Here is a 23507-nt window from a genome sequence, read left to right as displayed (position 1 = left end):
CCACCCCCACCCCTAAGCACCATTCTCCTTTCTGTATCTATTGGATATGATTGTTGTACTTTTGTAATATACCTGTTTGTAAATTTATTTTCCATATTCTGAGCTTTCCAGCTCTTCAAAGGAGAATAAATACTAAGTATCCGGTTAGAACTCTGACCTCTTTGCAGAGCACAAACCTGGCGCTGAAGCGCCCTCTCCCCCGCCACCATGGTTAACAGAATATTAAACCTGAAAAGTACATGTTAAAAAAAGAATGAAAAGTAAAAAGTATGTGTTTGGGAAGTTTTCTGGAAACTAAAGAGCTAAGAATTCTTAAAGGATCTGGACAGCTGTGTTTTCATAGTTCAGTTTGATTCATGGATTTTTAATATAAAAGCCTTTGCATAAAAACATGAAAATCCCCTTCTCAGGAGTGAGAAAATGTTCTCTTTCTCCCAACTGACTATTTGAAAAAAAAGGTTAAAAAATACATTCTATAGAAAGTGTCTGTAAACAGAATAATTTTTCTTTCATGTAAGATTGGTTTTTGAGGAAATGCTGTGTTTCAGAGTCAGGGTTGAAGAACTTGGCATATGATGGAAGATGAGAATGGGAACCACAGGTGTCATTTGGTGGTTTTGTTTTACAAAGTCTTCACCTTTCTCCTGAATCATGGGACCAAGTTCAACAAAATTTCTACTTTCTACCTTCCTTTGGAATAATAGTTTTGGAAGCCAAGTATTAGTATATGATAGCAGGTGTGTTTTCTAAAGATTCAGGATCAGCGGGCTGAATGTACTTTTGTGGCTTCATTAGACCACTGAGCCTGAGGGAAAAAGTGCCGGTCTTACCAGGCACGAGGAAAAAGACCCATCTGTTGCTCTTGCTGGAAGTGGTGTCTTGCTTTCTACAAGCGGGCATCCTCTGCTTTATACTTGCCTTGTTCATTTTACATGTGATATTTTATTCTCTGCCTAATAGGTATGAAAGTATCAAAATGTCAAGCATGATTTTTTAATCTGGATAAATTTTAGAAGTTTTTATTCATCTACTTCTAAAAGGAATGAAAAGACAATGAATTGCTCAAGGTCAGGGGACGACAGACCTAGCACCATGAAGAGCTGGATTCTCCCCTAAATGTTTTTATTTCTGTTGCTTGCTTCAAACCAGGTTTGCAAGAAAGCAGCAGAAATCCCCCACACGTCCACCTGTACGCACACGCGCGTGCGCACGCACACACACACACACTGCCTGTCTGTCTTTGCAGAGCCTTGGAATGAAAGAAGGAGGGAGCTATGTACTAATGACGCCATGGCTGTATCTTGCTCCATTACAGTGAGGGAGCTGAAAGGGCCTATTCTCTTCACGGCCTGGAGTCAGGGACTCTGAAACCTAATCTGAAGTGTGTTTAACGAGGGTTCTGAACGCTGGGACTTAGTGCCTAGGGGAACAAGGAGACAGTGTGTCCTCAGGGGCGGCATGGCCGCCCCTAGAGCCCCAGCAAGCAGGAAGAATCGCAGCATTTGTGGGCAGAATCGATGGGCAGGCCTAAACATTTAGCTACTTTGCCCCAGAATGAAAGCCTTGTTCTGCTCCCGAGGGTTTGGGTTTAAAGTTTTACTTCCTGTCAGTGGTGAGCACAGTTTCCTGACAAGGGTGCCATCCGGTCTGCTGTTCAGCTTTTGAGTCATTTAATTTTTCCTCCTCCAACCTTCTCCTCCTCCACATCATTGTCATTGTCATCACGAACACCCATTAGAGCTTGCCTAGGCTGGATGTCGTTCTAAGGGCATGGTGTATACTAAGTCGTTTAATCCTTAAAGTGACCCTACAGAATGGTTCAATCTTTAGGTCCATTTTATGTAAGAGGAAACTGAGGCACAAGAAGTAGCTTGCCTCCAGTGACTGACCTTGGGCACTCTGTTGTCCTCCCGCCTGGAATGTCCCAGTAGTTAGAGCAGAGCTGAGGTGCAGGTGTGCAGGCGTATTGATCCTTTCTGCCCGTAGGGTAAACCTTCAGAGCCATTGCAACTGGTCTCAAGTGTCCAGATTTACTACAAATGTTATTGCTGATGTCTGGAAAGTGAAAAAGGTAGGAATGCCCTGTTCTGGCTTGTAATATACTTTTGATATGCACAGGAGACAGGAGGCCAGGGTCCCTGGCAAAGGGTCTAGCCTCAAGCCTGGACCCACAGCCCTAGAAGAGAAAAGGAATTCCTGTTTTCACTCCCTAGTGTTGCTTTTTGGCCCACCCCACCCCCCATCCTGTCCCCATATAAACCCCAGACCTCAGCTGGCAGAAGGACAAGCAGCTGAATGTTGTTGACAGGAGAAGAAGCAACTGAGCATCAGAGATTACACATAAATGCAGCTTAACTTCAGACATCACGACTTTGGAGAGGACCTGCTGGAGATGGCCTGGTTTCAGGCAAAGATCACCTTCTTTCTGCACCATCCCCTTTCCAGCTCCCCTTCTGCTGAGAGCCACTTCAACTGCTTAATAAAACCTCCACATTCACTATCCATTCTTATTCAGTTGTTGAAACTCTGGATCTGTGGCTCTAAATGTCTTATATCTTCTCTTCTTTCTCATCTCTTCAAGTCTAGCTTCTAGGGGAGTTGTCAGCTTTATCTTTAAAGTCTTCTAGTGAAATTTTTATTTCTCTTATGTTACTTTTTTATTTCTAAGAGCTCTTTCTTGTTATTCAAATATTCCTTTTTATAACTTTCTGTGTTTTGCTTAAAGTTATAAACTCTTAGCTATATGTGGGTACAAATTACAGTATTTCTAAAAGCTTTCCCCTATTCCTACGTTATTGGAGGTACCTGGCATCTCCCATTTCCTTGGGGGCACTCTGCATAATGTGACCACCTCCTGGTGCTGACTCTTCCTCCTCTCCTCTGTAACTAGATTTCTCCTTTCTTCTTGGTCACCTTTCACAATTTTCAGCAAATCTGTCACCTCCTGTCTCCTCTTTCATTTGCTCTGTTTTCCATGAATTTATTCCTTTTCCCCCTTTTAATTATTATTTTTAATTTTTTTAAGATGGGGTCTCACTTTGTCCAGGCTGGAGTGAGGTGGTATGATCATAGCACTGCAGCCTCCAGCTCCCAGACTCAGACGATCTTCCCACCTCAGCCCCTGCTAATTTTATTTTGCCCAACTAATTTTATTTTATTTTTGTAGAGATGGGGTCTCCCTATGTTTCCCAGGCTATTCTCAAACTCCTGGCCTCAAGTGATCCTCCCACCTTGGCCTCCTAAAGTGCTGGGATTACAGGCGTGAGCCACCGGGCCTTTCCTTTTTAATTCTTTCACTGTTGTTGCAGTGAGCTTTCCAGATGCATTGGAGGTAAGCTCCTGTGTGTCGTCTGCCACGTTTAGCCACAATCTGACATTTGTCTCCTGGTTTGTACTGAGCCCTGTCTGGCAGTGGCCTTGTGCTAATCTTTCTAGGAAAAGCATGCATTTCTGGACAGATAAGCAAGTTCCTGTGGAATTTCTCAAACTGTGCTCTCATTGACAGATTTTCACATAAGCCTGGGAGTTAGGAAGGCCTGGGCTGAGGTAGAGGCTGTCCTGGGTGGGCAGCTGGGAGTTGGCATGATTCTGGGCCTGGCATATGGCCCCTCCCACCTCACCAGGCTGTAGGGGACGTCTCAAAAGAAAATATTTTGTAAAGAGAATTGAATATATTTCAATTGTGGAGTACAGTTCACACTTAGAGCAACAACAGTCAAAAGAAATGAATGCCTTTTAGCAGTAAGAGAAATAGATCACCTCCCATAATGAGTCTACTATTTGCTGAGTATATTTGAAGATCGAGATAGAGAAATTTTGAAGGCCACGATTTTTATATGGTTGTAAATCCACTAACGGGTTATTACTTTACTGTAACCTGTTTATTCAGAAGGAAAACTGCACAGCCAACTGCATTGTTCCCGCACAACTTGGCAAAGGAACAGGTGATGTCCCTAAGGCAGCATTTACTTTCTAGGGCTGGCACGACAAAATACTGCAAACCAAGTGGCTGGCACCAGCAGAAATGTATTCTCTCACTGTTCTGGAGGCAAAAGTCAGAGATGAAGGGTCATCAGGCTGCGCCTCCTCGGAGACTCTGCGTAGACTCCTTCCTGGCTTCTGGGGTGGCTGGCAGTCTCTGGTGTCCCTTGGTTCACAGCTGCCTTCCTCCAGTCTCTGCATGCGAATTAAAAAAAAATTATAGAGATGGGGTTTCACTATATTGCCCAGGCTGGTCTTGAACTCCTAGGCTCAAGTGGTCCTCCCACCTTGGCCTCCCAAAGTGCTATAGTTACAGGTGTGAGCCACCGCACCCAGCCCAGGTTTGATATCTTTTACTGTGGATGCATCTCTGGCTTGATACTAGCCTCAGATGGAAATCAGAGTGAGAAACCCCAGAGCCAGCCATGCTGGCCTCAGAGGACCCTTGTGTCATTGATAGGATCTCATCCATGTCTCTGGCACTTGGCTACTCAAACCTGGACCTTGCCCCATCAGCAGCATTCTCTGGGAGCTTTTTAGAAACAGATTCGGGGGCCTCTGGAATCACCATCTGCAGCTTATCAGGGTCCAAAGGAGACCCACAGGCACATTTCATTGGAAGAGTGTCATTCTCTGTCACTTCCAGCTGAATTCCAAGGCGACTACAGGCAGCGACCCTCTGGGGACTCTCCCGTGGGGACGTAGTCCTGTGGCACGCAGCTGTACTAACAGGCTCCACTCAGGAAGTTGCAGACACACACCTTTGGGGTTGGGAAGTGGGACCTCCTTCTAGTATCAACTCATCCCCTGTCATTCATTCTGTAAGTTTGCATTTCCCTGCACCGTCATGGTGGCAGCAATAATCATAGAGAATGTGTGTCATGGGCCAGGCCCTTTGCTAGGTACTTTGTGGTCATGGTTTCATTGAATTCTCACACCAGTCCTAAAAGGGAAATAATAATAGCATCAAATAGCATCTCTCACCCTTTCGTAACTCGTGTGCTGTGGGGAGTGCAATTTAGTACTCCCCATCCCTAATTAATTTCTTGATGCCTTCCCCCAATGTGGCTGTATTTGGAGTAAGGAAGTACAGTAATAAAAGTAAAATGAGGCCATGAGGATGGAGCTCTGATCTGATAGAACTAGTGACCTTGGGAGAAATGATACCAGGGAGCTCCTGCTTGCTGTCACTCACCCATGTGAGGGCACAATGAGAAGGTGGCTGTCTGCAAGCCAGGCAGGGAGCCCTCAGAGAACCAGATCAGCTTATACCTTGAGTGTAGATTTCACACTCTCCGGAAGTGTGAAAACATCAATTTCTGTTGTCTAACCCACCCAGTGCATTAGTGTTTGGTTATGTCCACCTGAGCAGACATAAGTCTTCATGTTCCCATCTGTGTTTACCTAGCCAACTCCTACTCATCCTTCAAGACCCATTCAGGTGGGCTGCTTCTAAAACACATTAGGTATTCCACTCTCAAAGAACTCCACCGTCAGGGAGAATAGCCACTCGCTCTCTTCCCTGACGTTCTATGGCCTTTTTTTAGTTCCTCTAACGTGCCACTTACCACGTACTCCAATTTAGCAGGTTATTTGTGCACATCACCGACGGAATTGTCCATTTTCACACTGCTAATAACGACATACGAAAAAGAGGCCTAATGGACTCAGAGTTCCACATGGCTGGGGAGGCCTCACAATCATAACAGAAGGCAACGGAGGAGTAAGTCATGTCTTACATGGTTGGCAGCAGGCAAAGAGAGCTTGTGTAGAAAAACTTCTCCATATAAAACCATCAGATCTTGTGAGACTTACTATTGTGAGAACAGCATGGGAAAGACCTCCCATGATTCAGTCACTTCCCACAGGGTTCCTCCCACACACCTGGGAGTTGTGGGAGCTACAATTCAAGATGAGATTTGGGGGAGGACACAGGCAAACCATATCACTGACCCAAAGAGAGACGCTCATCTTGTTGCTTTTCTTTCTCTCTGCCTAGCATAGTGACCGCACACTGCAACTTGCTTGATAAATACACCCCAGCCTCCTCAAGCAGTCCTAGTTATCCATACCTCTGCCCACCTGGTCAAAATCTGCCAAAGGGCTATAAGAAAATCTGTGACCCTGTGATGCCCTAGGATGAGATGGGTCGAGGGTTAGTGAGTTACAGGATTTTGAACAATATTTAAAGGTATAAATGGTAGAGAGAAGAACACAAGGCCTTCGAGAGAACCCATTCCCTTCTGCTGAGTGAGAGAATGCCTTGGTTGTCATGGTTACGCTAAATCCCAAAACAGCACAAACAAAACACTTCTAGAAATGGCTCTCTGTAGCCCCAGCAGATGCAAACCTTGTAAACCTGGTCAAACATCCAATTCTGTCTATGAGATAATTTCCAGAAAGTAGTACGTTAGCTCTCTCAGGTAGGGAATTAATGGATTTAGATTATTTAATCCAGTAGGAAGAGGGAGAATATACTCCCAACCTATAGAAAGAATGGTGTCTTTATTCTTTTAGAAAACAAAAAATACTCCTGCTTAAAACCTTGTTATAGCAATAACCTGAAGGCGTGGAAATTATTATTATTATTTTTTGAGATAGAGTCTTGCTGGAGTGCAGTGGCAGGATCTCATCTCACTGCAACTTCTGCCTCCTGGGTTCAAGCGATTCTCCTACCTCAGCCTCCCGAGTAGCTGGGACTACAGGTGCGTGCCACCATGCCCGGCTAATTTTTTGTGTGTTTTTAATAGACAGGGTTTCACCGTGTTGGCCAGGCTGGTCTCAAACTCCTGACCTCAGGTGATCCACCCAACTCGGCTTCCCAAAGTGCTAGGATTACAGGCGTGAGCCACCGCACCTGGCCTAGAAATGTTTTAAAGTCAAGATAAACTGAAGCAACTTTGAGTCACAATTTTTAATAGCTAGAAGCACTGTGTGAACATGCGTGCTGTTTAGTATTCCGTGCGTACATGCCAGCCATTCCCTAAGAATGTAAACTTCCTCCTAAATTTAATTTTATAGGCTCCAATGAAAAGCCAGTTGAGGACAGAGAAGTCAACAGGGACACACAGCGTGGAGCCAGCCCACTGCTTTGTCACTAGATTAAAATTCAGCTGTCTTTTGGAGCATCATTAAAAGTAGCCAGTTTAAAAAAAAAAAAAGGGACAAAAATTTGATTCCATAGTTTCAAGGTTTCAAGAATTGCTGGTTTGTTCAAAATAGAACATTATAATGACTATTTGGCCTCTTCGTTTTTTTTTTTTTTCCTTTTTTGAGACGGAATTTCACACTTGTTGCCTAGGCTGGAGTGCAATGGTGCGACCTCGGCTCACCGCAACCTCCGCCTCCTGGGTTCAAGCAATTCTCCTGCCTCAGCCTCCTGAGTAGCTGGGATTACTGGCATGTGCCGCCATGCCTGGCTAATTTTGTACTTTTAATAGTGACAGGTTTCTGTATGTTGGCCAGGCTGGTCTTGAACTCCTGACCTCAGGTGATCCACTCTCCTCGGCCTCCCGAAGTGCTGGGATTACAGGCCACTGTGCTTGGCCCTGTTTGGCCTCTTGTAAGGAGATCACTTCAGGAATATTATGGTCGAGACTGGTAGTGAATGGGGTGGGACTCATGGTTTCTTAGAGCTGATAGGAGCCTTTGAGATCTGCCCCTACCCCCAGCACAAACCCTCAGGGACATCAAAAACATTCATCTGGGCCAGGTGTGGTGGCTGACACCTATAATCCTAGCACTTTGGGAGGCCGAGGCAGGATGATTGCCTGAGCTCAGGAGTTTGGGACCAGCCTGGGCAACATAGCAAGACCTCATCTCTACAAAAAATAAAAAAAATTAGCCAGATGTAGTGGTGTGCACCTGTAGTCCCAGCTCCTTGGGAGGCGGAGGTGGGAGGATTGCCTGAGATGGAGATTGCAGTGAGCTGCGGTGGTGCCACTGCACTCCAGCCAAGGCGACAGCAGTACACCTTCTCCAAAAAAAAAGTTTAAATAACAGAAATAATTATTTTTTTGAAAAACAACAAAATATTCATTTGTCATCAGATGTCTTTCATATTAAACCATGACTCACATACAGGTTTTCAAATGATGCCTAGATAAGCGGGTTTTCTGTCCTCATGTATAATGGTCTGCGTAGGGTGTGTGTGTGTGTGTGTGTGTGTGTGCGCGCGAGCATGCGTGTGTTGAAGTAAGTTAACCTTTAAGAAGTTACTTTTACTGATGAATTTTCCACAGGGTCTCTTTTCTTAGGTTCTGTCAGCTTAACCTGTGCTGCTTCTACCTTTTTCCCCACTCAAACTTTATTGATTTATTTACGGGTTTGTTTTTTTATTATTTTGTTTTTTTTGTTTTTTTTTTTGAGATGGAGTATCGCTCTGTCATCCAGGCTGGAGTACAGTGGTGCGATCTCGGCTCACTGCAACCTCTGACTCCCTGATTCAAGCAATTCTCCTGCCTCAGCTTCCCGAGTAGCTGGGATTACAGGTGCCTGCCACCACGCCCAGCTAATTTCTGTCTTTTTAGTAGCGACAGGGTTTCACCGTGTTGGCCAGGATGGTCTCAATCTCTTGACCTCATGATCTGCCTGCCTCGGCCTCCTGAAGTTCTGGGATTACAGGCGTGAGCCACTGTAGCTGGCCCCACAGGTTTGGTTTTTTAGCAATAAAAGGCTAGTGGATTTGTGGCTCTGGATTCCCATCATCAGCTTTCAGTGCAAAGCCTGCCCCAAATGCCTAATTTGCCATTATTTCCAAAGATTTTCAGTTTATCCCTTTTTTGCCAGACATAAAAGAGCTCTTTGTGTGAAGAAATAGTAGCAAATATTTAGTGCATACACGTGGATTTTCACCCATTTTCCCCATGCGATAAGGTCTTACCCCCTAATATTTTTCTAAGATCTGATGTAAAGAAAATAGATTCTTTATTTTCTTATCTTTAAAAGTAGAGTTAAAACATTGTGTTGTGGATAACCGTTTTCAGTTGTTTATAGATATGACCATCATTCCTCAAGTACTTCTTCCCCCTTTCTGCATTTTTTAAATTGTGGTAAAACGGTAAAAAAAATTTACCATTTTTACCTGTGCAGTTCAGGGCCATTAAGTACGTTCACATTGTTGCGCAATTATCACCACCATCCATCTCTTCTGAGCTTGCGAAACTGAAGCTGTGATTCTGTTAATCACCATCTCCCCATTCCCCCTCCCCAAAGTCCCTGGCAACCCCCATTCCACTTTCTGTCTCTATGAATTTGCCTACTCTAGGTACCTCATTTAAGTGGAATCATATAATATTTGTCCTTTGATGACTGGCTTATTTCAATTAGAATAGTGTCTGTAAGTTTCATTCGTGATATACCCTGTTCCTGAGCCTCCTTCCTTTTGAAGGCTGAATCGTCCTCCGCTGTGTATAATCATCCTCCACATACTGATCCATTCATTTTTCAGTGGACACTTGGGTTGCTTCTAGGTTTTGGCTCTTGTGAACAATTCTTCTGTGAACGTGGATGTACAAGACCCTGCTTTCAGTTATTTTCGTTGTATTCCCAGAAATGGGATTGCTGCATCCTAGGATAAGACTTTTTTTGTTATTTAGAAAAACTGCCATACTGTTTTTCCCTAGTGGCTGCACCATTTTGTATTCTGGAATGTGACATGGAACAGAATTACTTTCAGAGTGAAGTTCAAAAACTCACGGGCAGTAACTACAGAGAAATGATGCTGCAGGCTGATGAAGTAAATTTACTATAGGAAAAAAGAATCATTTTCTTAGTGAAATACAAGCTCTTTCTCTGCCCGTCTTCTCTGAGAAGCTTCCTCAGAAGCAGACTTTAACCGGTGTGCATTGACACACTTAAATAGTTCAGTACCAAATCCTAAAAGAAAGAGAGAGGAAGTCCTTGACTATTAGGGTATCTTTATGTCTGGAGGCCCTTTAGGCTTAGCTGCCTGGTGCTCTGTTATTGCAAAGCCCATGTAGCACATTGGCATTCGTGCATTCTCACAGTGCTATGAAGAACTACCTGAGATTGGGTAATTTATGAAGAAAGGTTTACTTGACTCACAGTTCCACAGGCTGCACAGGAAGCCTGACTGGGAGGCCTCAGGAAACTTACAGCCATGGCAAAAGATGAAGGAAGATAAGCATGTTTTACCATGGAGGACCAGGAGAGAGAGGAAGAACAAAGGCAGAGTTGCCACACACTTTTAAACCATCAAATCTCATGAGAACTCCTCACTGTCCGGAGAACAGCAAGGGGGAGATCTGCCTTCATGATCTAGTTACCTCCCACCAGGTCCCTCCCCAACATTGGGAATTACAATTCAACATGAGATCTGGGTGGGGACACAGAGCCAAACCATATCACCATTGTAGAGCCATTTACCCATGCCATTGTCATGTAGTGGGTGCGTTTAAACCCTTGTAGGTTTCAGTGATGTTACATATGGAGTTTCCTTACAACCATAGTTAGAGCCAGCATTCACAGGGGAATTCGTAGAATGCTTTATGGACATCTCTTTTACAGATGAATTTTAGAAGCTATAAAGATGTTATTGAAACTATAAGTTGACATTGCCCTATAAAAATTTTGTTGCCGCAGAAAAGTCATTTTCTATAAACATTTCTATAAAATGATAAATTTTAACAAAAAATTTAAGGGTCAATTTGTCATTTATTAGCTAGATCGTAAGTCTCTGCTGCAAACCCGACACTGCAGGTAGTTAATCATCATTGCTTCACTTGTCTCTGACAGAACCTAAGGAGTGTGCAATGCTGGGGCGAGGCTGCAGGTTCTAGGACGCAACACGCCCTCGTATTATCACCAAAATGTGCTCCGTACATTCACAGAAACCTCTGCTGACTCCGTGAAGTACCCAGTGTAGATGCAAACTCTCCCTCTCCTCTCTTCTAAAGCGCTCACTTTAATGCCACGTCCATAAAGACATTCATTGTGTATTAGTTTTTGTTTTGTTTTACTTTTTGAGATTTCTAGTGTTGAATTGTTAAGTCTCATTTCCCAGACTCTGTAAATCTAGATGAAGTTATCAAATTCCCTTAGTTCCAGGAATTCTTTGGGAAATGTGAGTGCTTGCCAGCTGGTCAGATAATTGGTGGTTTATTTTCATCACAAATAGGAAATGTCAAGAGTTGTGAGAAAGAAGGTTGTGAAACTGGAATGTGTTCTTCCTTTAAAAGAAAATCTGAGAGTATGGGAATTCTTCCACAAGTTCTTATCCTTTGGCCCATTTTCATAATGTTCTTTTTTCCAGGCTGGAGTATAGTGGCTCACTGCAACCTCCGCCTCCCTGGTTCAAGCTATTCTCCTGTCTCAGCCTCCTGGCAGCTGGGATTACAGGCGCACAGCACTACACCTGGCTAATTTTTATATTTTTAGTAGAGTTGGGGTTTCACCATGTTGGCCAGGCTGGTCTCGAACTCCTGACCTCAAATGATCCACCCACCTTGGCCTCGGAAAGTGCTGGGAATACAGGCGTGAGCCACCACCTGGTCTATAATGTTCTTATTAATGTCTACAGATTTTACTGGAGTGAGAGGTGGACCCAGAATTAGTTGCTGATCACAAGTTAACCATGCAGCTCTTGGCAGCTAGTGTGGGGACTCAAACCCAAGATCAGGGACTGGAATAGAGCAGGGCATTGCTCCCTTCCTTGACCTAGGTGGGAAATGCTACTCTGACCCTGTACGTCGGAAACAGGGCAATCGCTGTAGCAAAATAAGATTGGTAGAAAATAAGACTGGTGACCAGTGATCCATTCTGCTCTCCTGAGCTGTTTCCTCTGGATAACCATGCCTGGAGAATAGGAGAGCTTGTCCGGGAAGAAGAGGGTTCCATGCAATCACATGTGACTCCTGACATTCATGCAGGTGACATGACTCTGCCAGTGATCCTTGGACCAGGCATGTCAGATCTGGAGAGTCTGGAATCATCCGTAGAGAATGTGCATCTCCTGGATTGCAGTGAGGGCAAGTGTGGGGGAGTAAAGTGGCATCTGTTTAAAAAAAACAAAACCCAAAAGGTGCTTAATGTTGAACACCAAGCAGCGTCTTTCTTGACTCCTCTGTTCATGCTGGTCCAGGCTCATGGACGCGCCCATCCGTGTCCTCAGCAGGCTTTGACTCCTGCTGTCGCTCAGTCTCCAGGGTTACTGACTGGTTCCTAAAATGCTCTGCTTGTCTCAGGGAAGAAGGTAGAAGTATAAAACAAGCAACTGAATGGCTGTGTTTTGGAAGCATTTGTTTCCCAAGATTTGATCTATATGGTGGAATTGATCCATTTTACTATCAGTCTCTGATTCTGAGCTCTTCAGGGTAGAACTTGAGTTCTATATATAATATTCCCTTTCCCTGTAGATCCAGTGTCTAGAAAATTCATGAATAGTGTTGCTTTCAGCAGACATTGATTGATTGCCAGGTGCTGTGCTAGGCAATAAGAATACAGAGATGAAAACGTGGCCTGAAATTAATTGGGGACATAGACACATAGATACTAAACCACCTGTAATACAGTGGAATGGATAACTGTTATTGAGTTGTTCATTCATTTCAACAAAATCGGTTGGCAGTTAGGCATTGTGATACAGAGATTAAAAAATACACACTTTCCCTTCAATCTTCATGTAGTCTCGTTGGGATAGAGCAGGGTGCTACTGGAATGTAGAGAAGGAAACCATCCATGTCATATTTGTGGAGAAGGAGAGAGCCACAGGGACAGGGCTTTGACTGTCACAAAGAAAGGCCTGGGGTCATGAGTTGAAAAGTTAACATTCACAGAAAACCTGTCCACAAATATTTATAACCGCTGTATTCATAATTGCCAAAACTGGAAGCAACAAAAATGTCCTTCAGTAGATGAATGAACTGTATTATATCCAGACAGTGGGATGTTATTCCACAGTAAAAATAAATAAGCTGGCCGGGCATGGTGGCTCACGCCTGTAATCCCAGCACTTTGGGATGCCGAGGTGGGTGGATCACCTGAGGTCAGGAGTTCAAGACCAGCCTGGCCAACATGACGAAACCCCATCTCTACTAAAAATACAAAAAATTAGCCAGGCATGATGGTGGGTGCCTGTAATCCCAGCTACTTGGGAGGCCAAGGCCGGAGAATTGCTTGAGCCCAAGAGGTGGAGGATACAGTGAACTTAGGTTGTGCCATTGTACTCCAGCCTGGGCGACAAAAGCAAGACTCATGAATGAATGAATAAATGAATGAATGAGCAAGCAAGCTAGCTAGCTAAACTCTTCAGTGTAGAACTTGAGTTCTTATATATAATATTCCCTTTCGCTGTAGATGCAGTGTATAGCAAATTCCTGAATAGTATTGATTTCAGCAGACATTGATTGATTGCCAGGTGCTGTGCTAGGCAATAAGAATACAGAGATGAAAAAGTGGCCTGAAATTAATTGGGGACATAGACACATAGATACTAAACCACCTGTAATACAGTGCAATGGATAACTCAGTAGCTAGGTAGCTACCGAGCCGTAAAAAGACATGGAGAGGGCCAGACATGATGGCTCAGACCTATAATCCCAGCACTTTGGGAGGCCGAGGCGGGCAGATCACCTGAGATCAGGAGTTGGAGACCAGCCAGGCCAACATGGTGAAACCCCGTCTCTACTAAAAATACAAAAAAATTAGCTGGGGTGCCTATAATCCCAGCTACTCGGCAGGCTGAGGGAGGAGAATTGCTTGAGCCTGGAAGGCGGAGGCTATAGTCAGCTGAGATCGTGCCATTGCACTCCAGCTTGGGTGACAAAAGCATGACTCTGTCTCAATAAATAAATAAGCTACTGAGCCATAAAAAGACACGGAGGGGCCCGGGCACAGTGGCTCACATCTGTAATTCCAGTACTTTCGGAGGCTGAGGTGGGCAGATCACCTGAGTTTGGGAGTTTGAGACCAGTCTGGCCAACATGGAGAAACCTCGCTGCTACTAAAAATATAAAATTGGCCAGGCATGGTGGCGCATGCCTGTAATTCCAGCTACTTGGGAGGCTGAGGCAGGAGAATTGCTTGTACCCAGTAGGCAGAGGTTGCAGTGAGCTGAGATCGTTCAGTTACACTCCAGCCTGGTCAACAAGATCAAAACTCCATCTCAAAAAAAAAAAAAAAGACATGGAGGGACTTTATATGCATATTTGTGAATGAAAGAAGGCAGTCCACAAAGGCTACATACTGTAAGAGTCCAGCTAGATGACATTCTGGAAAAGGCAAACTATAGAGACAGTAAGATCAGTGGTCACCAGAGATGAGGGGGAGGAAGGGATGAACAGCTGGAAAACAGGATTTTGAGGGTGAAACTCATATAATGCAGTGAAACTATTTTGTATGATACTGTGATGCAGACAGGTCACAACACTTGTCATAGCACTTTACAGCACACAGAGCAGGCTTATGTGAGTTATGGAGGGTGAGTGATGATACTGTATCAACATTGGCCCCACTGTGGTAGCAAATCTCTACCACTAATGTTAATAATGGTGACACTGTGTGGTGGGAAGAACTTTTTGCTCAACTTTTTGTAAACCTAAAACTACTCTGAAAAGATAGTCGATTAATTGAAAAAGTGGGGAGGAGTGATATTGGAGTGGGAAGAAAATGCTAAGAGATTTGCATCCAGTTTTGGGAAGAGCAGGCACAGAGGTGTAGATGGGGCTGGCTGGTGTTCCTGGTGTCATGGTGGCGGGTGGTGGCAAGCTGTGAAGGACCCGTAGACTTGGGAATCCAGCGGTTTCCCGCAGCAAGCTGTGGTTTGTTTTCATCCCTGCCTGCCTCAGGGTTAACCCTGTTGTTTCTGCCCGCAGCAAAGAGCTCCTGGGAAGGTGCTGCTGGATGCCGTTTGCAGCCACCTCAACCTCGTGGAAGGTGACTATTTTGGCCTTGAGTTTCCTGATCACAAAAAGATCACGGTAGGTGATGTCAACCTAATGTTGCTATTTTACTGTCTGTTCGTCTTGGTGGGGGGATGGGCAGGGCAGTGAAATAATTGGTGCTTTTCTGTGGTCATGCAGAAATAGAGGGAAAAACACCAGAAAGCCCTCATTAATATGTTTTGTAATAAAAATATTCATGTATATGATTAGCAAGTCCAAGCTGGCACACAGTGATCACTGCCCTCCCACGTCTGCCTCCAGAAGCTATTACCTTGTGAATATACATATCCTTGAGTATATTTCTGATAAATTCTGTGTAGATGCATATGCAAACATATATCTTTGAAATACACATATGTGAGGAAATACTATTGCCCTCTGCTTTCCCTCCCTGCTGCAGGGAAATCTTTCCTTTTCAGCACATGGAGTCCATTTCCTTCTTTTTCATGGCTGTACGCCATTCCACCAAAGAGGTATGTATAATTTACAACTTCCATTGTAAATGATGGAATACTTGGTTTTTGTTGGTATTTTGCTATTACCAATGTTGCCCCAGTGAACTGAGTACTACGTTTCTGTTTGTGTTCGTAGCCAGGTGTTCAGTTGTTCAAATCCAGTGGTGCCGAATTAGCCAATCATTGGGTCCAACCATTTTAAAGTTGTTAAATATGTCAGAGTTTTCTGGAAAAAGATTTCACCAAAATTGAATTCAAAAGGTAGAGCATAGCTTCCTGGTATTTTTTTTTTTTTTAATATTTTTGGGTTGATGGTGCTTACTTAATCCTATATGAGTCTACCTTTTTTTTTCCTTTTTGGAGACGGAGTTTTGCTCTTATTGTCCAGGCTGGAGTGTAGTGGTGCAGTCTCAGCTTACTGCAACCTCCGTCTCCCAGGTTCAAGCGATTCTCCTGCCTCAGTCTCCAGAGTAGCTGGGATTACAGGTGCCCACCACCACACCAGGCTAATTTTGTACTTTTAGTAGAGATGGACTTTCTCCATATTGGCCAGGTTGGTCTCAAACTCCCAACCTCAGGGTATCCGCCCCCCTCGGCCTCCCAGAGTGCTGGGATTACAGGTGTGAGCCACCGCACATGGCCTGAGTCTACCTTTTATTAAGCACCTTTTGGGGCTATACGTTCATTGGCTATGTTTTTATTCTTTGGTTCTATGCATGCTGAGTTCCTGGAACTTCTACTGGTCCCTGCACAGCAAATTTAATAGTGAGTGAGACACAGGGAATTTATGATCCAGGTGGGGAGCCCTGCAAATAGAGGATGTGTGACAGGTGCTCCCCGAGAGCGGTAGTGCTGGGCAGTGGGGATAACAAACACAATTTGAGTTCAGGAGAGCCTTCTGCAAACCCGCGTCCCGGGAGACCAGGAGGACTTGGTCTAATAGAAAGAATGTACCAGATAGATGAGGCACCCCTTGTACAAAAACTAGAAAGCAAGTGGGCTATTCAGGAGCCTGCAGAGGCCAGAATTGAAAGGGACAAGAAGGGCAATGATAAAGGCAATGGGAGAAGGAAAGTTGGAAGCTCAGCGGGGAGCCGTGTGGTGAAGGGCTTTCTATGCTGTTGCAGTCAGGAGAAATAAGCCACATGTGCAATTTTAACTTTTCTAGCAATATGATAAAAAGGTCAAACGACCAGGTGAAATTCACTTTAAAATATATTTTATATAACCTCATATATCCAGAAACATTGTCATTTGAACACACAGTCAGTCTAAATAACTACGATGAGGTATTTTCACACTGTCTGTTTTGTCTGCAAAGTCTTCAAATCTGGTGTGTATGTGACCTCAACACCTCTTGCTTCCAACTAGCCATGTTTCAAGTACTGGGTCATCACACTGAGCCAAGGGTTTTCTATCAGCCCTCACAGTTCTATACTCAAACTAATGTGTTTGAGAAGCTGTTAATGCTTTTATAAGAGAGTGTGATGTGATCTGAGTTCTGGTTTAGAATGAGAACTGGGCTGGGTGCGGTGGCTCATGCCTGTAATCCCAGCACTTTGGGAGGTCCAGGAGGGCACATCACACGGTCAGGAGATTGAGACCATCCTGGCTAACATGGTAAAACCCCATCTCTACTAAAATATAATTACCCAGGCATGGTGGCATGTGCCTGTAGTCCCAGCTACTCGGGAGGCTGAGGCAGGGGAATCACCTGAACCCGGAAGGCGGAGGTTGCAGTGAGCCAAGATTGTGTCATTGCACTGCAGCCTAAGTGACAGAGCGAGACTCTGTCTAAAATAATACATAAGAATACAATACAGTATAGTATAGTTGAATTAAATTACACTGGAATAGAACCAGACTGGTGTCAAGAAAGCCATTAGGCTGTAGCAATGAGTCTGGCCACAAATGGTGCTGGCTAGAAGAAAGGGAAACTTGGGCTGGCAGGAGCTGGATGGATTCCGGAGATTGGGGTTGGGGGCAGTAGGAGAGGATGTGACTGAATGAATACACTTGTGAAGGAGAGGGCTCAGAGAGGCTTAGTTTTTCAGCTTTGCAGCCTGGGTGGACAGTAGTGCCCATCCCTGGGGAAGACCATGCTCGGGGGTGAAGATGAGTCCCATGCCAGCTTGAGGAGGCAGGGGCATCCGTGGCATTCAGTGGAGACATCCAGCAGGCAGTTCCAGAAGGTGTATTTCCTGGAGCACAGGAAAGAGATCTGGGTGGAAATTTGGATTCAGGAATCTTATGATTATTATGAATGTCCGTGGATGCTCTGAAATGGGATGAGAAAGTTCATTGTGAAGAGAAGGTGACCACAGGTGGCAAGGCAGCATGTAAGGGCAGAGCCCTCAGAGGTCGTGCAGATCGAGACCACCTCAGAGCAGAGCAGGTGGCAAATGAGCGATCTGTCACAGGCCTAAAAATGAGAGCAAGGTGTATTTTCTCAATTTCTTCCCACCTCCAAACACTCGGTCGTTTTCAGGTTTGTACTTTAAATCCTAGCTTCCCTGACTCCCAGCCCTTTTTCCAGTGTGGCATATGACCACAGACCTGCCAAATCTCATTCTGCATTCTCCTGTTCATCTAAAAATTATTTTGTGCCTGCCCTGTGTGTGGCATCAGACTTCACATGAAAAGTGAGATAAAGTGATAGCTAGCAAGAAGTAGTTTCGGTTTCCATTCATTAGGCATACACAGCATCTTAAGAGAGTCCAGGAAACAATTAGTGTAGCAAGTTCTGTGGAATATTGTTTCACGCCCTTATTTCATGGTAAAATGATGATTCTCAAAACACCTGAAGATAGTGTTATCTCATTATTTCCAACAACCCTGCTCAGTGCCTGCCTGAACTCCTTGAAGCTCCCGATGGGTTTCCTGACTCCGATCTTGTCCAGTCCCAGTCCTGCAGGAGCTGTTTGTCCAAACCAGAAATCGCCAGCGGTGTTTGGGCTTCACAGCTGAGGGCACTAAGATGCCGAGAATTTCCGCATGTCTGAATCTACCAATTAGCTAACGGCACAGCTACGATTCTGTGTTCTCCTGACTCCAAGTTTAATTTTTTTTCTGTTCACCATGGGTGCTTCTCTTTCATTAGAACTTGTAAGCTTATTTTGATTTCTAGGTACCAGGCAGGGCTGACTTCTTTCAGGTTGCTACCAGGCTTCATTTTTATGATTTCACTCCTTTCTTATAATATTGTTTAGGAATGTATTCAACTGCAAAATAAAAAAACCCACTGTCGATGACTTAAAGAAGCAAGTGTTTATTCATCACACATCACACAAAGGCCACTGCATGAGTACTTCTTATGTACTGGAGTGTTCTAGTCCCTGTGGGTATAGCAGCACACGTGACCCACATTCTGGAGCAGGGGCCACACCTTCCTAGTAAAGGAGCAGATAGTACCTTACAGGCCATGCGGTCTCTGCTGCAGCTGTTCGAGTCTCCCCTTGTGCAAAAGCAGCCATAGATAATATGAGAAGGAATGTGTGTCTTTGTTCCAGCAGAACTTTGTATAACAGAAAGCCGTAGTCCGCCCGCACAGGCTCTAGAGAGCTAAGTGCAGACGCAGTGCTGGGTTCACATCCAGTGGCTCATCTATTCCTGCACTGGCGCTTTATATCCCCTTTTGCTCATGAGGAAGTTAAGCCCTAAAGAGGTTAAGTCTTTCTCCCAAAGGCACACAGCAAAGAAATGGGATTGAAACTCGGCTCTGTCTAGAACAAGGAGGCTGAGGCGGGGTGGATCACAAGGTCAGGAGTTTGAGACCAGCCTGATGTCTCCACTTAATGCCACAGATGCCCCTCCCTTGTCTGTCAATTACAGAATTCCAGCCTGAGCCAATGGCAGAAAACTATTATTATTATTAATTATTATTATTTGAGACGGAGAGTCTCTGTTGCCCAGGCTGGAGTGCAGTGGTGTGAGTTTGGCTGACTCCAGCCTCTGCCTCCTGGGTTCAAGTGATCCTCCTGCATCAGCTTCCCAAGTAGCTGGGATTACAGGCGTCTACCACCACACCCAGCTAATTTTTGTATTTTTAGTAGAGACAGTTTTTTGTTTGTCTGTTTGTTTTTGAGACGGAGTCTCTTGGTCTGTTGCCCAGGCTGGAGTACAGTGGCGCGATCTCAGCTCATTGCTGTCTCTGCCCCCAGGGTTCAGGCGATTCTCCTGCCTCAGCCTCCTGAGCAGCTGGGTTTACAGACACGCGCCACCACGCCTGGCTAATTTTTTGCATTTTTAGTAGAGACAGGTTTCACCTTGTTGGTCCGGCTGGTCTCAAACTCCTGACTGTGATCCACCTGCCTCGGTCTCCCAAAGTGCTGGGATTATAGGTGTGAGCCACCACACCCAGCCGAGACAGGGTTTTACCATGTTGGCCAGGCTGGTCTCAAATTCTTGACCTCAGGTGATCTACCCACCTCAATATATTTATTTATTTATTTATTCATTCATTCATTCATTCATTCATTCATTCCCCCACCTCAATTTTTAAAAGTTGTTTTGAGGCCAGGTGTGGTGGCTCATGCCTGTAATCCCAACACTTGGGGAGGCCAAGACAGGAAGATCACATATGGTCAGGAGTTCAAGACCAGCCTGGCCAAAATAGTAAAACCCTGTCCCTACTAAAAATACAAAAATTGCTGGGTGTGGTGGCATGCATCTGTAATCCCAGCTACTTGGGAGGCTGAGGCAGCAGAACCGCTTGAACCCAGGAGGCAGATGTTGCAGTGAGCTGAGGTCGTTCCTCTGCAGTCCAGTTTGGGTGACAGCGTGAAACTGTGTCGAAGAAAGGAAAGGAAAGGGGAGGGGAGGGGAGGGAAGAAGAGACAGAAAAGAAGAAAGAAAAAAAAAAAAAAAAAAAAAAAAAAGCAGTTCTTTTGACAGAATCACTCTGTGATATTAGAGGGGATGGTGTAAATGACCAGAGGGGTTATAGGGATTGCTGCAAGGGTCTCGGCTGTGTTCTCTTTCTTGATCTGGTTGCTGGTTCCATGGGAACAACCAGTTTGTAAAAATCCAGTGAGCTCTGCACTTACAACATGTGAAATCTATAACTTCAATAATAGTTTTTTTTGTGTTTTGTTTTGAGACAGAGTTTCGCTGTTGTTACCCAGGCTGGAGTGCAGTGGTACGATCTCAGCTCACTGCAACCTCTGCCTCCTGGGTTCAAGCAATTCTCCTGCCTCAGCCTCCCGAGTAGCTGGGACTGCAGGTGCGCGCCACCATGCCCAGCTAATTTTTGTATTTTTAGTAGAGACGGGGTTTCACCTTGTTGACCAGGATTCAATAATAGTTATAGATCCAAATGCAATGAAAGTTCCAAAAATGCAAAGAAAACACAGTGGCAGAAATGATGACCAGAGAGTCATCTGACAGAATCTGTTTTGGAAGAGCCACAGGCCAGTTTTGCTTGTGTGGATTGAGGAAGAGCATCTCACCCTGTGAGAGTCATCAGCAGCAGCTGGATTTTCCCCTCCACCCACAGACATTGCTTGACAGTCTCTTAGCATGCAGCTCAGTGTCTGGGATCCATTAAAGTGTTCCAAAAGCATTATTTACGGAAACTTGTTACCGTCATCATCTTCACTGTTATCATTATTTTAAAACTTGTGGTCAGAAACAAATAACATAAAATGTATTATCTTAACTATTTGTACGTGTATAGTTCAGAAGTGTTAACCACACATACTTCCTTATAGAGTAGATCCCTAGAATTTTTTTATCTTGTGAGATGGAAACTCTATACCCATTAAAAAACTCCCCAGTTCCCTTTCCCCATCCCTGTTCTTCTTTCTGTTAGTAAGAGTCTTCTTTAGACGCTTCATCAAATAAGTGGAATCATGCGGTCTTTGTCTTTTTGTGACTGGCTTATTTCACTCAGCATAATGTCCTCGACGTTCATCTGCGTGGTGGCATACAACAGGAGTTCCCTCGGTTTTAAGGCGGAGTGCCATTTCCGTTGTGTGTATTCACCACGTCTCCAGTATCCATTCCTCCATGGATGGACACTTAGGTTGCTGTCACCTCTTGGCCATCGTGAGCCATGCTGCAATGAACGTGGGTGTGCCATCACTTATTTTTTAATACCACTGTGTGACTGTCACCTCTGCCAGTCTTTATTTGGGAGACTGCACCCATCTTCCTACCTGAGAAAAAGCATGGTTTGTCTAAAAATGCCCAGTCCTAGGCTTGTAACAACTGGGTTCACCCATTTCTCTGTGTGTGATGCGTGGGAAACTGGTTTTCCCAAAGCACCAGGCATGTCAGGGTGTAAATCCTTGTCTCTAGGTGATAAGTTGTTGAATTTAGGCAGCTTGAATTTCTGCCCAGCCTTCGGTCTTTATTCTCATCATTTCTGTCATGTATTTACTCAAGTCAGAGCCTTATTCATGGTAAGGATGTGAAGGAGTTTAAGGGGAAAACAAGTGTTTTTCCTTATCTAAGATGTGTTTCTCAAGATTGTAAAGAAACTAGTGACCATTATGAAATAATCAATTTTGTTCTACCCTTAAATAGACTTGTCCCAAGGCTTGTCAATTCAAAGAGTTCCTTGTGGTGTTGACACACAAGCTTGGCCTGCTCTGGTCCTTGGCTCTTGTCCTGTTCTTGCTGTTGTCCAGCACTGCCCCTAAAGGATCACTCCACAGAACAGAAAAGTGTTTTAATCAGCTGTTTAAAAGTATGGTTTGAGCTTTCCATGGCAGAAACACTACTGATCCTGAGAATCAAGACCCTGTACTTAATATGCCTGCTAATTGGTACATACAGTCTGAAGGCTGGGAAAGGGCCAGAAAACCATTAGACTGCCATGGAGGCAGGCTCTGGGAGCTAACCAGCGGATTCTCTCGAAACTGACTTTGCAGGATTCTTGCTAAAACTGGGCACGGAAGCCTGAGGCTCAGGCCTCATGGAGAAGAGGAGGAGGCTGGCTAAAGTTGAGTCCAGGAAAGTGCCTTAGTTACACTCAACTCTGTCTTCGCAGAACAGAAACAGCCATAGACAATGTGAATGAATGGACGTGGCTGTGTTCCAGTGCAACTTTATTCATGGGCACGGAGATGTGGATTTCATATAGTTTTCACATATCGCAAAATGTGATTCTTTTGAGTTTTTTTTTAATCACTTGAAAATGTAAAAACCAGTCTCTGCTACGACCTGTGGCAGAACAGGCAGGAGGCTGGCCGGATTTGGCCCATGTGCCTTAGTTAGCCAGTCTCTGTGGTAGGTAGGAGTTTTATCACGCAGGTTTTACAGTGAGCAAATCCAGAGAAGTAATGTGCCCAAACCTTAACAGTGAAGTATGTAACTGGGATCCACACACATTCCAAACTCACGTTCTCTATGTCGCACGTGGCTGCCTTGCCTCGGATCTCCTGTCTGAAAGAGCTGCACAAACCGTAAGAGCAGAGAGATAGTTGTAACTGGAAGATTTATCTCATTGGCCTATTGAGGATAGCTGGAAAAGCTTTGCATGGGGACTTGTAAATCTGCCTAAACATTCTCTTTGTCATTTACCTGCTAGGTTGATTAACTTCCTTGAGATTGCACTTCATCTGAGAAAATGAGAGAAATCAGTGACTATTTTACAAGGTTTTCATGAAGGCTAATCAGATACTTCACAATGATGAGCCCAGCAGGTCTCATGGCACATAGTAGGCACTCAGATATCTGTTGTATTTCATTTTTGCAATCTAACTCAGAAATCAATGAAGCCGGCCTGCCACTGTCTTATTAAAATGGCATTGCTCACTAGCCTGATAAAAAAATTCTGATTTCTTATCCATAAATACTGGTGACGCTCCAGGAAGAAAATTGTCACCTTGTCATTCATTTTCTGTCCTCTGTGCTAGGAGAGGAGCTTTATCAGTAGCAGGCCTACTTTTGAGGGATGGGAGGTCATGGAAATGGTGGCTGCCAGAATGACAGGCATCCCTCACTGGAGGTTTCTAGCGAGAGTCAGACACATCCCCTTCATCTGTGCTTAGCCGCAGCCTCTGCCCTCGTTTCTTCCTAGGGGTCTGAAGGCCTGAGGCGAAGAGGGGCTTTTTGAGGAAGGTGGCAGGTATAAAGGATGAAGAATGTCTCAGGACCGAGGACAGCCTGCAGATGTGGGAAGCCAGCAGGGGTGAGGTTGTACAGCGGCTCTGTCACCTCACGGGGC

The 23507-nt window shown here is 44.7% G+C and overlaps 1 protein-coding gene across 6 annotated transcripts in view; it reads left to right on the top strand.

Moving 5' to 3' along the window:
* Positions 1 to 23507, top strand: part of FARP1 (FERM, ARH/RhoGEF and pleckstrin domain protein 1) — a 330763-nt gene that overhangs the window by 203749 nt on the left and 103507 nt on the right. For all 6 annotated transcript variants that reach the window (XR_005200535.1, XM_037739083.1, XM_037739086.1 and 3 more), the window contains exon 3: positions 14814 to 14918. Coding sequence is in view for 5 of the 6 variants with exons in the window: in XM_037739083.1 (XP_037595011.1) it covers positions 14814 to 14918 (105 nt within the window). In the remaining variant the exon portion in view is untranslated. The remainder of the gene's footprint in view (positions 1 to 14813; positions 14919 to 23507) is intronic.

Source organism: Cebus imitator, unplaced genomic scaffold (assembly GCF_001604975.1).
Source record: "Cebus imitator isolate Cc_AM_T3 unplaced genomic scaffold, Cebus_imitator-1.0 Scaffold62, whole genome shotgun sequence".
Taxonomy (NCBI): domain Eukaryota; kingdom Metazoa; phylum Chordata; class Mammalia; order Primates; family Cebidae; genus Cebus; species Cebus imitator.
The sequence above is the reverse complement of the archived record's forward strand: the minus strand, read 5'-3'. Positions and strand labels throughout refer to the sequence as shown.